General features: G+C 38.1%; 1 protein-coding gene across 1 annotated transcript in view; it reads right to left on the bottom strand.

Moving 5' to 3' along the window:
- Positions 1-14,923, bottom strand: part of atg3 (autophagy related 3) — a 47,424-nt gene that overhangs the window by 20,744 nt on the left and 11,757 nt on the right. The window contains exons 2-6 of the mRNA XM_072260428.1: positions 13,628-13,669; positions 11,603-11,652; positions 6,655-6,725; positions 6,306-6,413; positions 4,365-4,502 (exon numbers count right to left, since the gene is read on the bottom strand). Of these exons, the coding sequence (XP_072116529.1) occupies positions 4,365-4,502; positions 6,306-6,413; positions 6,655-6,725; positions 11,603-11,652; positions 13,628-13,669 (409 nt within the window). The remainder of the gene's footprint in view (positions 1-4,364; positions 4,503-6,305; positions 6,414-6,654; positions 6,726-11,602; positions 11,653-13,627; positions 13,670-14,923) is intronic.

The raw sequence follows: 14,923 nt of genomic DNA on the forward strand, positions 1-14,923 counted from the left end.
ATGGATAAAGACCAGGAACAAAAAAAGGTGTTGTCACTTTGCTTGGGGTGACCACCTAACAAATCATCAGATGACAGAGGAACAGACATGAAAATAGCAGAGGGATGTAATAAAAATAGAATTTATAATACTAGTAGACTTGTATTTCCCAAATTCTATCTGGGATCACGTAAGCATTTTGCTAAAGGGCACAGCATTCATGTCCAGAAGATCATTTTGACATACTATGTAGACAGACCAACAGAGTCATAGAAAAGGACGGCTCTTTTACCCATCTAGCCTGTGCCGAACCATTTAAGCTGCTTAGTCCCATCCATCTGCATCTGGACCATAACTCTCCATACCCCTACCTATTCAAACTCTCTTTAGCATTGAAATTGAGGTTGCATGCACCACCAGCTCATTCCACACTCTCATGATCTTCTGAGTGAAGTAGCTTCCCTTCATGTTCCCCTTAAAATTTTTCACATTTCACCCTCAACCCATGACCTCTAGTTGTAGTCCCACCCAACCTCAATAGAAAAAGCCTGCTTACAATTACCCTATCTATACCCCTCAATTTTGTGTACCTCTATCAAATCTCTCCTCCATCTTCTATATTCCAAGAAGAAAAGTCCCAACCTAGTCAGTTCTTCCTTATAACTCAGATCCTCCAGTCCTGGCAACATCCTTGTAAATTTTCTTGTAATTTTTCAACCTTATTTACATCTTTTCTGCAGGTAGGTGACCAAAACTGCACACAATATTGCAAATTAGGCCTTACCAATGTCTTGTACAACTTCAACATTACATTCCATCTCCTGTGCTCAATACTTTCATTTACGAAGGCCAATGTGCTAAAAGCTTTCTTTATGACCCTGCTTACCTGTGACACCACTTTCAACAAATTATGGACCTATATTCCCGGATTCCTTTATTCTACCGCACTTCTCAGTGCCCTACCACTCCCACAGTGCAATACCTCGCAGTTGCCTGCATCAAATTCCATCTGCCATTTTTCAGCCCATTTTTCTAGCTGGTCCAGATCCCACTGCAAGCCATGATAGTCTTCCTTGCTGTCCACTACACCCCAGATCTTGGTGTCATCTGTAAATTTGCAGATCCAGTTAACCACACTAACATCCAGATCACTGATATAGATGACAAACAACAATACACTCACAGATCTCTGTAGCATTCTATTAGTCACAAGCCTCCAGTCAGAAAGGCTACCATCTATTACAACTCTTTGGCTTCTCCTACAAAGTCAATGTCTAATCCAAATTACTACCAGTGTCTGAACCTTCATGACCAACCTCCCATGTGAGCCTTACCCAATGCCTTGCCAAAGACCATGTAGACAACATCCACTGCCTTGCCTTCATCATCTTTTCTGGTCAACTTCCTCAACAAACTTTATAAGATTGGTTAGACATGACCCAACACACATGAAGCCATGCTGACTATCCCTAATCAGTCTGTCTATCCAAATACTCATATCTGGTCCCGTAGAATACCTTTCAATAACTTTCCACTACTGGTACCAGGCTCACCAGCCTACACTTCCCTGGTTTACTTTTAGGGCTTTTTATAAACAGTGGAACATTAGCTATCCTCCAATCCTCCAGTACCTCACCTGTTGCTCAGGATGATTTAAATATCTTTGCAAGGGCCCCTGTAATTTCTGCACTTGTTTCCCACAGGGTCCAAGGCAACACCTTGTCAGGTCCTTTCGATTTTAACATACCTGTAGAATCCTTTGGGATTCTCCTCCGCCTTGTCTGCTTGGGTAACTTCATGTCTTCTTTTAGCCCTCAAGAATTCTTTTATTTCTTATACTCCATAAGTATAGTACCTCATTTGTTCCTACCTGCCTATACCTGCTATGTACCTCCTTTTTTCTTAACCAGTGCCTCAATATGGAAAGGAACATTACTGAATGACCACAGTGTCAGTGGGGAGCATTTTGGATGTAGTGACCATTACACCATATACTCCAATGTGGGTATGGAAAAAGATCAGGATGGCGTAGGAATAAAGGTCTTAAATTAAGGGAAAGGCAGATTTCATTAAAGTATGACAGGACCTAGCAAAGGTAGACTAAGAACATCTACTGACGAGTAAGTCTCACCTGCAATGGGACAGCATTTAAAGAAGAAATAATGAGTTCTGGGCCATGATACCCATGCAAGGATGAAACCCAAGGAAAGAAAAGTACAGGGAACTCTGGATGTCAAGAGACAAATAGGGCGAATAAAGAGAAAGAAGCATATGGCACAAACAGAAATAAAGATGGGCAGAGGATCATCAGGAGAGTAAAGTGTCTAAGGAGGCACTTAAGGAAATTAGGAAGGCAAAGAGGAGTCACAAAATACCACTAGCAAAAGGAACTAAGGTTACAATAGGGGTAACAAAATAAGCAGAGAAAGAAAGGCATGTAGCTAGAAGGTTTAGACATTCAAAATAAATACATTTCATCAATATTCACAAAGGAAATGGATTGTGTAATCGGAGGACTCAGCTAACAGGAAGGTGAAAGTGTATTACAAGTCTCAACAAAAAAAAGAGGTAATTAGTGCATTAGCAAGCTAGAAGTTGGATAAATTCTCAGGGTTGCATGAGGTTTATCCCAAGTGGCCATGGAAGGTAAACTGCTAGGATTACAGTTAATATTTTTAAATCTTCACTGCCTACAGAAGATGTCCCCCCTTTTCCAAAAAGGAAACAGAGAAAAGCCTGGTAATTACATCAGCTTTAGGGAAGTAATTGGAAAAAATAGAGGGACAGGATTAATGATCATTTGGAAAGGAAGGGAGTAATGGAGACAGCTATCCTGGCTGGGGCAGATCCTGTCTGATGTATCTGTGTGAATTTTTTGAAAAAGGTAACAAACTATAGAAGTGATAGCATGAGCAAAGGTGCAGAAAATGTGCACTAAGATGCTGTCTGGAAAGAAGTATTTTAGTTATGAGCTAATCCTATTTTCCTGTACTTAGACCATATCTCTCCATCCCCTACCTGTTTACATATCTGTCCAAATGCCTATTTTCTTGTACTTAGTCCATATCCCTCCATCCCCTACCTGTTTATATATCTGTCCAAATGCCTCTTCAAAATCACTATTGCTTCTATTTCTGCTCCCTGCCCCGGCAGACATGACTGAGGTATGTAAAAGGGGTACCAATAGGATAAAACTGCAGGAAGCTTCCCCCCCCCCCCCAATACAACTTGAGGATGTAGATGTAGGGCAAGAGTGAGAAGATTCAGAGGGGATCTGAGGGGTATCTTTTTTCTACCCAAAGTGTGACCAGTACCTCCTTAATCACCTGAGAAAAGTGTGAAGCAAAATTGCTGACAGCATTTAATTAATGTCTAGATGAGCACTTAAGTCACCTAGATGTAGAAGGCTATGGGCCATGTACTGGAAGAGTGAGATTAATATAGATGTTTATCCACTAGTCAGAAGTGGTAGACTGAATGGCCATTTTCCACGCTGTATAATTTCATGACTCCAAAAGGCCTAAAATTTATCTCCATAGTTGCCTAGTTAATTGAACTTAGTTGCAAAGCTATCACTTACTTTGGATGATCATAATGGGCTTTAAAACTCTGAACACCTTATGGTTAACTCCTATGTGCATCAATCGACATACGGAATATGGGATTAATGGCTGTTTAGCTGGACTTCAACAAGGTATTTGATAATGTTCCAAAAAAAAAAGGAAATTGAAGCTTACAAATCATAAGACCATAACGCATAGGAGCGGGACTAGGCCATTCAGCCCATCGAATCTACTCCACTATTTGATCATGGCTGATTTATTATCACTCTCAATCCTTTTCCCTGTAACTTTTGATTCCCCCCCCCCAACTAATCAAGAAATTATCAACCTTTGTTTTAAATATACCCAATGATTTGGCCTCCATAGCCCTCTGACGCAATGAATTCACAGATTCACCACCCTCTGCCTAAAGAAATTCCTCATCTGTTCTAAATGGATGCCCATCTATTCTGAGGCTGTGCCCTCTTGTCCTAGACTCCTGCACTATAGGAAATATCCTCACCACACTCACACTATCTAGGCCTTTCAATATTCGATGGGTTTCAATGGGATTCCCAGAATCATTCTTGTGAACAAAAGTAAATTAATGTTTAGATTTAATTTGGCAGTGGAAGGATAAAAAAAATATGGGCCTACACTCAAAAAAAGCAATTAGTGGTTCTTCACAAGATGGGGTCTTTAGCATTCATTATACTTATTTGCTTATACAGTACAATTCTATCCCTTTAAGCCTGACAATAAATATTTATGGCAGAGTAAATGAATTAGAAAAAAAGTGAGTAAAAATATGCCAAGTGATTTTAAGTATATTTGTGGTTTAACCTTCCATGTCAGCTGCTTCTCCTTCATCATCATCTTCATCATTATCATCCGTGCAAGCTGTGCTACTTCCTATACACTTTGAGTTTTCTTTGCTTTCTAAGGTTATCTCCGTAACAGATTCTGTCAATCCAGCGACACCTGCCAATAGAAAGAGATAAAAGAAAGAAAAGACAATCTTGGTTATTTCCTAAAATGTTCCAATTTCTTGAAAATGGTCCAGCAGGTTGTAAAACCACAAATGTAATGCTATTATTTGAGAAAGAAGAGAGAATGAAAGCAGGAAACCATAGGCTGGTTATTGTAACACAAGCTGGTTATCATAACACCTATCATTGCAGAATACCATTATGTTTGAAATAACAGGATTTTTTTTTTAACAATTATAACATAATTAAGCAGAGCCAATATAGTTTACTGATTAATAATTTTGTTAGAATTGTTTGAGGATGTTAAAAAAACAGTAGATAAACTGAACTTAAATTTCAAAAAAGGCATAAAATGGAAAAGTCAACTATAAGAGCTCAACATCTTGAGGGAAACACATTAGCACAGACAATGGAATGGCTAACTAACAAAAACAGTCTGGATAAATGGCTAATGTTTAGGTTGGCATATTGCATCTAAAGGGAGCCACATGGAGCAGAGCTGTGGCATCAATCATTAACAATCTGTATTCAGAACCTATTGGAAAGTAAGAGTACATTGTCACGACAGCTGCTGATAGTTTAGAAAATGAGCATGAGACTGTCACAAGAAGTCTGCAAAGGGATAAAACTAAGTAACCTGAATGAGCAAAAATTCAGCAGATGGAATATAATGTGGGGAAATGCAGATTCTCCACTTGCATAGAAATTAGAAATTTTAAATACCTTTTAAATACTAAAAAAAATATAAAACAAAATTATTTTTGACGCTTTATTTAAATTATTTTAAACTATTTTGAAGCATACTTTTGTAGGAGTTATTGCTATAAATCAAGACTTCACCTCCAATTCAGAGGTAAAGAATTTCTCCTCAGAAAGGGTATGGAATTCTCTATCGCAGAAATTTGTGGATACAGACCCATTAAAGAGATTGAGCACGAACATTTTTGGCATATAGGAAATGGAGGGCAGGCAAAAAGACAGGTTCAAACCAAGGTTTAATCAGCCATTAAATACATTCCTGAGTAACAGAGAAGGCTTGGGGGTCTAGTTTTGTTCCTATTTATATCACCACTAAAAAGTGAAGAATTGAATAGATAACATAAATGTCTGACCTAACAGGCAGTTAAGAAAGACAGACAAGCGGAGTGGCTAAAGTCTTTTCTGCTGTTTACTTATATTTTCTTCTACTCACTCAAACTTTCTACTCACTGTTCAGTTTGACAAGCTCAGCAAATTACTATTCTCAATTTACAATACTGTACCGAAATTCTGCAGTGCTAGAGCTAGCACCCACAAATGAAATCCAACAGTACAAAAGTGTAAACAAAAGAGATTGTGCAGATGCTGGAAATCCAGAGGCAGCAACACACACAGAATGCTGGAGGAACTCAGATTAGGCAGCAGCTATGGAAATTAATAAACAGTCAACATTTCAGGTCGACACCCTTCATTAAAGCTGGAAAGGAAGCCATAATAATCATCATGACAGAAGAGGAGACCATGGATTGCCATGTCAGAACAATAATGGGGATAGGAGTTTAAAAGGTTGACCACTGCATGTCTCTAAGTCAGTAATACATAGATTTGAATGCTGACAAACAACTCCCGTGACACTGCCAGTGCAAATTGTATCGGTCTCTGATTCCTTTGGATTTGGCAGCTAAGTGGAGAGGGGGAGCCTGCTATATGGCCAACAGCTTGTTCTCTATATCATACTGCCCTGGCTTGCATATTATGTATGTAGTCAGCTGGGACACAACATCCATGGTCAACCCCAACTAACCGAAGGCCTCACCTGAATTATGGTACGTGTCCACCCATCCGCCATCACCATCATCCTCTTCAATGACTGCCTCAAATTCATCAGAGTACTCCATCTGTTTGCAGCGCTTATAGCAGGGAACTGACGGAAGCAGAGGCAAAACACTACAACTAGCGTTATTATTTAACAAAAAAGTTTGTAATTCAGCAACATTAGTGCTTTAAGAGTGCTTGGTAGTTGAACAACATAATCTGAAACATTTAGAATAAAATGTGTTTGGTGAAATTTTAAACTACATGGAGACAAGAACAAGGCCCTTCAATATTTTCCAAAAAATCCAAAACAATGTATTATGACTAGGTAAAACGTGAAAAACTCCTACCATTTCTAGTCAGCAGAAACTGCTTTTCCCTGGGTAAATAGGGTTTGATTTTGGGGTCTTCTCCTGTTCCCCTGAAAATAGAAGATTAATTCGTGTGTGCTTTCATTTAATTTAAAATGCTAGCATGCATTAATAGCATCTCAGGTTAATTTAAATACTAAATTTCAGTGGTTGCAAATAACCTGTAATGCAAATTGCAAGGGTCACTTGGTCAGCAAAATTGGTGGCCCCCTCAGAGAGGCATGACTGAATTGTGGTCAGACTCTTGGAAAGCCCATTTCTGAGGCTGGCTGTTGGCTGTGAAACTACTTGGAACTTTCATTATTTCAATGGCATGCCCAATGATACCGATAACAAGGAGGAGACAGAATTAAGGTAAATGGGCACGAAATATAAACAGTGAGGAGAGAACAAAACTACAAAAGTAGAAATTAGCCTCGGTGAAGGAAGGTGTAATTGAAACTCTGGATGGGATAAAATTGAAAGGGAAGAGAACAAATATATCCAAATGTATTTAAAGTGGATCTATCTGATCCAGATAGATTGTAGCAGGCAATGATTCCTCAAACATCTATAGCAGGGGTCCCCAACCTTTCTTGCACCACGGACTGGTTTAATATTGGCAATATTCTTGCGGACCAGTCGACCGGGGGGGGGGGGGGGGGGTGTTCAAGCAGGTTTAAGCTCACCTCAACATGTCTTTTACAGTGATAGGATTGCCAACGTTCTCAGTCCCAAATAAGGGACGAACGTAGCAGTCAAATACAGGACACTTGTGTTTACCCCAAGAAAGACTACCATGGCCATGAAGCCTTGCGCGGGCACCTGTGTGCGCATGTGTGACATGTGGATATGCGACGCTCTTCCTGACTACACTGTACATACATTATTTCTACTTTATATAGGCTGTGTATTTATCATATCATTCCTGATTTTACTATATGTTAGTGTTATCTTAGGTTTTGTGTTATTTGGTATGATTTGGTAGGTTATTTTTTGGGGTCTGGGCACGCTCAAAAATTTTTCCCATATAAATTAATGGTAATTGCTTCTTCGCTTTACGCCATTTTGGCACGAAAGGTTTCATAGGAATGCTCTACCTTAGCGGGGGAAATATGGGACAAGGGCGTTCCTGTATGGGACAAACCAATTTAGCCCAATATACGGGATGTCCCGGCAAATACAGGACAGTTGGCAACCCTATGTTCAAGTTCAACAGTGTGTGACAGGGAATGAGGAAAGGTGCAGCTGACTCATATCTCTTCCTTGCGGCCCAGTAGCACATGCTTTGCAGCCTGGTGGTTGGGGACTGCTGATCTATAGATACAGGGGTTGATGCCCAAGTACAGGAAAATACGATTTGTTTTTACATTCTTGCTCAAAGAAAGGTCAGGAATAAACTCTAACTATACTTTATTTAATCTCGGTGGCATAGATGATTCTCAAGGCCATGAGCAAGGCCAGTTGTCTATTGGATGAATACAGACGGATTAGAGAAAGCCAGTTTATTATGGGTAAATCCTGTCTTACCCTTTTGATATTTCTTTTGACCACGTATGTAAAAGAATCAAGAAGGAACTCTAACCCAAAGATGCCACAAAGCATGCATTTTCAAAATGAAGGCCATGGAATAAAAAGGGGCTGCAAAGGCATTGATAAAATAATGGCAAACAATAGAAGTGATAGGCTGTTTTTTTTATTGAATTGGAGAAAAGTGTATATGGTAGTTCAAGGAATCGGTATTAGGATCACTGTATTTCTTATTCTAAATTATTAAATTGGATGTGAATATGCAAGACCTGATTTCCTAATTTTCAGATGATACAAAACTTAGAGGTGTAGTGGTTGTGAGGAGGAAAGTAATCTACCTCAGGTCCTCACACCAGTCCTGAGAGGGATCAGCAGTGGGAAGGATGAGCAGTTTCAAGTTCCTGGATATCAGCATCAACGAAGATCTTTCCTGGGTCCAACATATTGATGCAATTACAAAGAAGGGACAACAGTGGCTACACGTCATTAGGAAGTTGAGAAGACTTGGTATGTCACCAACAACTAGCAAATTTCTACAGATGTACCATGGAGAGCATTCTAACTGGTTACATCACCATCTGGTACAAACGGGTTAATGCACAAGATTGGAAAAAGCTGCAGAAAGTTGCAAACTCAGCTAGCTCCATCAGGGGACTAGCCTCCCCAGCATCAAGAACAACTTCAAAAGACGATGTGTCAAAACGGCTGCATCCATTATTAAGGACCCTCTATCTCTCTGGACATGCCTTCTTGTCATTGCTACCATCAAGGAGATGGTACAGGAGTATGTGCCTGTGCCTTAATGTTTTAGGAGCAGTTTCTTCCCCCTGTCCTCAAATTTCTGAATGAACAATGAACCCCTGTACACCATCTTTTGTTTTTGCTCTTTCTGCACTACTTATTTATTTCATGCTTAGATATATCCTATTGCAAATTATAGTATTTTATTATGTATTGCACTGTCCTGCTGCCACAAAACAAATTTCATGACCTACACCAGTGATGTTAAACCAGAATTTGAGGAAAAAAAAAAGGAGTAGGTATAATGGAGAAATGCAACAGTGCAAACCATCCATAGTTACAGTTCAGTATAAAGAATAAGAGATCATACAAACTAGAAGTCAGCATTCTAAAACAATAAAGAACCTAGTTTTGTACAAGAAAATAGCTTCACAAAACAAAGCATACAGGATGCTGGGTTTAATAAGTAGAGACAGGGAAGACATAATGAAACTCTCCTAAAGCACTTATTTAGCTCTAACTGAAACACTGTTCAATTTTAGGTGTTATGCTATAGGAAAGGTGTGAACACTTTGGAGAGGTTGCAGCAAAGCTTAGCCAAATTATTTCAGAGACAAGGGATTTTACTTCTATAGAGAGAATGTAGAAAATGAAGTATTTTTCCTTTGATCAGGGGAGAATGGAAAAATAAGTGCTTAAAATCATGGAGTAAATATAGGGTCACTACTCTCGCCTGCAGACATGCCAGTCTTCAGAAAGGTAAAGCAATATAGTAGGATAACTGTCTTCCATGTAGCAGGTACGGGAAGCAATGATTTCTGTACACTGTAACACTACTGTAATTCATGGCAGCATGAGAAAAAAGAATGATCAAAGCAAATGTGACTCTTCAAAGCAGAGACAGGAGAAATTATCTTCAGGAGTAAAGAAATGGCTGTTCATTTAAACAAACGTTAGTAAATCTGTCTGCACTCTAAGAAAAAAAAGATACATTGCAAGTTGTGTGAAACAAGGGTGTAATGAGAGGAAAAAAATGATTGTTACAATATTGATAGTGAAAGCTCAGGAGAAGACAACCAGAAGCCAATTTAATTACTAGATGTTCTGTATTCTAAGAATCTAAGAGATAAATTTAGTGAAATTCTTAGCGGAGACCTTCTAAAATTACCTAGAGTCTGGAATATAATGTCTTTGCTTTGTAAAGGAAAGGAGAGAGAACATAGTACATATTAATTAGTTTGGCAACAAGTACCAGAATGATGCTGAATCCATAAGTGCTAGAGTTCTTAAAAATTCATGATGATGCAATGTCAGTATGGTTTTATAGGAAAGAAAATTAAGCATAGCTAACTTGTTTCTTTTTTTAAAAAAATGTAAGTAGACAAATAAGTGAAGAACCATTGTGAAGAAACCACCGCCCTCCATTTCCTATCCCCTTTTCCTTCTCTGACCTCATTTCACATCACAGTGAATGGCGGTGCTGGCTCGAAAGGCCAAATGGCCTACTCCTGCACCCATTGTCTATTAACTTCTCAGCTCTTTACTCCATCCCTCCCTTTGCTGGTTTCACCACCACCTGGTGGTTCTCTTTCCCCTTCCCCCATCTTTTAAAGCTACTCCTCAGCTTTTTTTCTACAGTCCTACCAAAGGGTTTTGGTCCGAAACATTGACTGTACTTTTCTTCCCCCATAGATGCTGCCTGGCCTTCTGAGTTCCTCCAGCATTTTGTGTGTGTTGCTCGGATATCCAGCATCTGCAGATTTTCTCTTGTTTGTGGAACCACTGTGTATCACTGACTTTTGAATATCCAGAAAAGGATATTAAATATAATAACCATCATATCTGGGAGAATATGGTAATGGATTGTTGAAGTACATAAGGCCATTGGTTGAAGGTCATAAATTAGTTATTTGCAGATTAGTATGCTGTTACTGAGGAGGTGCCACAGAAATTACTACTGGTCGTCAGCTATGTAGAATCTATATTAATGCTATCAAGAATCAGTATCCAGCTTTGCTGATAATACAAAGCTAGGCAATGAAGTTAACTGAGGAGGACACGGAGTCTGCGAAGGGATGTGGACAATTTAGTGAGTTGGCAATCCAGCAGAAAGAGAATATGAGAAGCCATTCTATATTTAGGAGTAAAAGCAAAATAAGATACAATTATTTTACATAACAAGAAACCTATAAATATTGGCATAAAAATCATAACATGTTAGTACATAATATAAAAAAAAATACAGCAACAGGAGCATTGGAGAGGGTACAATAAAATAGTTCCTTGAATGATAACTCAACTGAATGCTAAATCTATTTATTGGAAAAGACCAAACAGGCTTAGTCCCCTTTTCCTCAAATAAATGACCTCTAACAATAAATTCAGAGGAGATTTTCTTATTCAAAGTTATTAAAACCATGAACATTTCCAAGGAACAATTGATGAGGCTAACACAGATGTATCAAGGAGTTGATGAAAACGCAGAAAGAGAAAGCATCGATGGATTGGTTAAGAGGGCAGTGGGAGAAGGCCTATTTAGAATATAAACATTGGCATGAAACTGTGGGCCAGTTTGTGTACTGTAATACTATTGATATCTAAAATAATTCTACATAATAGACCTAGATTTCAACTCTCAATTATTAATACAACTTTTCCCAATCCATTATTCCCTTACCATTGCCAAGTGGGACAGTGATGGACCAGATGATCTCCTGCCACCACAAACTACAAAAAGAGAAAGAGAACACGCACTAAATTACAAATAAGGAACAGAAAATGACGTTAGTCAAATCATGCAGCATTTGTGAAAATATTTTGTTTGCCTCACCAGAATAAGTTGTGCTTCAATTTGTTACTTCTGCAAATGCTGTGAACATGTGTTTAAAGGTATTATAGCCAACTGAAATGTGTAATTTTTGATAATTATAGGTCTGTAGACACTTAAATTTAGCATAGGATATATCAGTTTAATAGAAAACATACACTAACATATTGACAAAGCTGTCTGCTAATCACATACAGAACCATCTTTGAATCATGTATGAGCATACAAACCTATGTTTTTATAACAAAAATGTTGTTAACATACAAAAATATCAACTATAAACACGTAAAATGTTCCATGCATCGGTATGAGCTATATATTAAATTTCATTAAACATTTCTCTGCAGATGCATTTAAGAGTCAGAAACAAAATGTTCACTAAGTAGTCCACTCCCTAAAAACTAGACTGCCAAGATCTGTTTAAGACCCTAATTAAGCAAAATTTATTTGTGTGTGCTTGCAATATCAGGGTGAAATCACACCAAGGATTGAACTGAACCAAGTGATTTCCTGTACCATCACAATGCACCCGTCTTCTGAACTTTGTCTCCAGACACACAACCATATCCTGCTAGATCCCCTGGATTCTCAGTACACTGACCCCTCTCCTGGCATGTTATCACAGTAATTAGATACTGCACATCACTTGAGTAAATGCGAGAGCTATCTACCTTTTCCCTGCAGCCATTGCCTTGCATACCACTTGCAGGTTGTGCTGCTGCTTATTTTCCAAAGGTACTATGCTTTCTATGATTGTGGCTAATAAATCTGTTATGAGGTGGACTAAACTGAGAGAAATTATGTCTTCCATATATCCTGTTTAAGAGTTCACTTCTGATTGTAAACCTCCATAATACTAGCTCATATTTGATATTGGCTCTTAAGAATTCTTGTACGAGGGACACAATCTGATGCGACGTGACATGCAACAGCTGTTTTAGCAATCCAAGAACAGATTCTTTCAAGAATGATTCAAAATTATTCAGGAGAATGTGAATCAGATTACATAATTAGAAGAAATTTAACTTAGCTCTAGCAAAAAGATGATGTATTTTGCGTTGATTTACTGAATGTAATATTATTAAAATGAAATGGGTATTATTAAAGAAAGATCAACTATGATCAAACCGAACAGTAGCAAGAAGCATCCTATTAACATGACGCATTCAAAACCAAATAAAAATGGGGATAATGAGATTTTGGCAATTACCCAAACATCCAGTATTAAATACATTATTCTGCTTATTTTAAAAGAGAGCTAAAAGTCTGCTGCAGAGAAAAAGACCACCCTGCCTGAGTGATCCATGATGCTTTTTTGTTCCAAATGAGTGTCCTTCCAACTTTCATCAACTAATTTTCCTTGTACTCTTCTATTCCTTTTTTATTCAAATGGTTATCCATTTTACCCTTAAATAGTACCTTTGTAACATGGCACAATAATCTCCTTGGAATAGTTTTTTCTAGACTGACATAGCTAATTGTTAATCCCCTAGAGTTGAACGCCTGCTTTTGCAAAAAAAAACTTGCTTTAAAAAAATGCTATTTTCCTCTATAATATGTATAATTTACATTAAAACTACATCAAAAGATTTTAAAGGTTAGATTATGGAATATGTGAAATCGACTCAGACTGAGGTAGCTTAAGACGTAGCTGAATAAAGGACTACTCAATGCCTACCTTCTGCAAATAAGCTTAATATCCATTCCAATATTAAACTTTTTGGATATCAAAGATGAGATTTATGATGTGCACTTGCATCAAAAACAAATTCCTGTCTAATGTTTCTTGATTTCTATCTCTATTCATTATTTTGCACAACTATCCAAATTCATCCTTCAAGTCAAATCCGTGATTTGTATCCAAAAAAAACTCACCTCCTCAGGGGTAATTACTCCAGTTTCCTTAAATTTTGACTCCTACATTGAAAGAAAAGGAGTGAGAACACATTAATAGATGAAAGAAAGATCTTTTCATTAATTAACATACATCAAAGTTGCTGGTGAACGCAGCAGGCCAGGCAGCAACTTTGATGTGTGTTGCTTGAATTTCCAGCATCTGCAGACTTCCTGTTGTTTTCATTAATTAAGCCATTCTTTGATAAGCTCCATTGCCTCAAACTATTGAGTAATAGAATAAACAAAATTACATCCAGCGGTTAAAGAATGATATCCTGCTTCCTTGATGTTCAAAAGTCTATTGACCATTGTCTTAAATATAACTAGCATCTGAGCCATCATCATCCTCTTGAGCAAAGGTTCATTATCTTCTGGATGCAAAAATCAGAATGCTTAATAGCCAATTGTCACTAAGACTGCAACCCCTGGTTCCGAACACCCCGGCCAAGAGAAATATCAACTCTAAAGAAAAAAACTGACAAGCCTCCAAAGAATTGTCTTTATTTGAATACATTCACTCTTCTAAGCTCTAGATGGTGTAGATCCGTTCAGCTTAAACTACCACTCCACAAATTACCACCCCAGGAATTAATCTGGTAAAGTTTTGTTACTCTCTAATCCTTCTTCATGAGGTGACCAATACACAATATTCCAGATGCAGTCTAAGTGGAGAAAGATGTCTCTGCTCCTTTACACAAATCATCTTGCAATAAAGATAAATATCGTTCTGTCTTCTTGATTGCTTGCTGTACTTGAATGTTGACTTCAGACCATGTTATGAAATCATGAATACAATGATAATAAGACACAGGATCAGAATTAGGCTATTTAACCCATCAAATCTGGTCCACAATTAATCTCTGCAATGATACATTATAGATGTCAGAATCAGGTATAATATCAGCAGTATATGTCATGAAATTTGTTAATCTGCAGTAGTAGTACATTGTAAATTACAGCAAGTATGGCTGTCTGTCTAGGTACCATATCGGATGCGGACGTTGGTGACCATGGTTTTCCGTATAGATCTACCCTTCGTTCTTTGGATGACTTCCATTTCCTCCTTGTGTAACCACCTGGCTAGGCTTTTGATGTACATAAGCCGAGGTTTTCCTCTAGGTTTGCTCCTCTCGATCTTTCCAGAGAGCATGAGATTTTCTAGCTCAACTTTCCACATGATATGTCCTAGGAATCTGAGTTGTCTTTCTCTTATTGTTGGTATGAGTGATCAAACTGCTTGGGCTCTTCTGAGAACTTCTTCATTTGATGTACGCG

This window comes from Mobula birostris, chromosome 6 (genome assembly GCF_030028105.1).
Source record: "Mobula birostris isolate sMobBir1 chromosome 6, sMobBir1.hap1, whole genome shotgun sequence".
Classification (NCBI taxonomy): Eukaryota; Metazoa; Chordata; class Chondrichthyes; order Myliobatiformes; family Myliobatidae; genus Mobula; species Mobula birostris.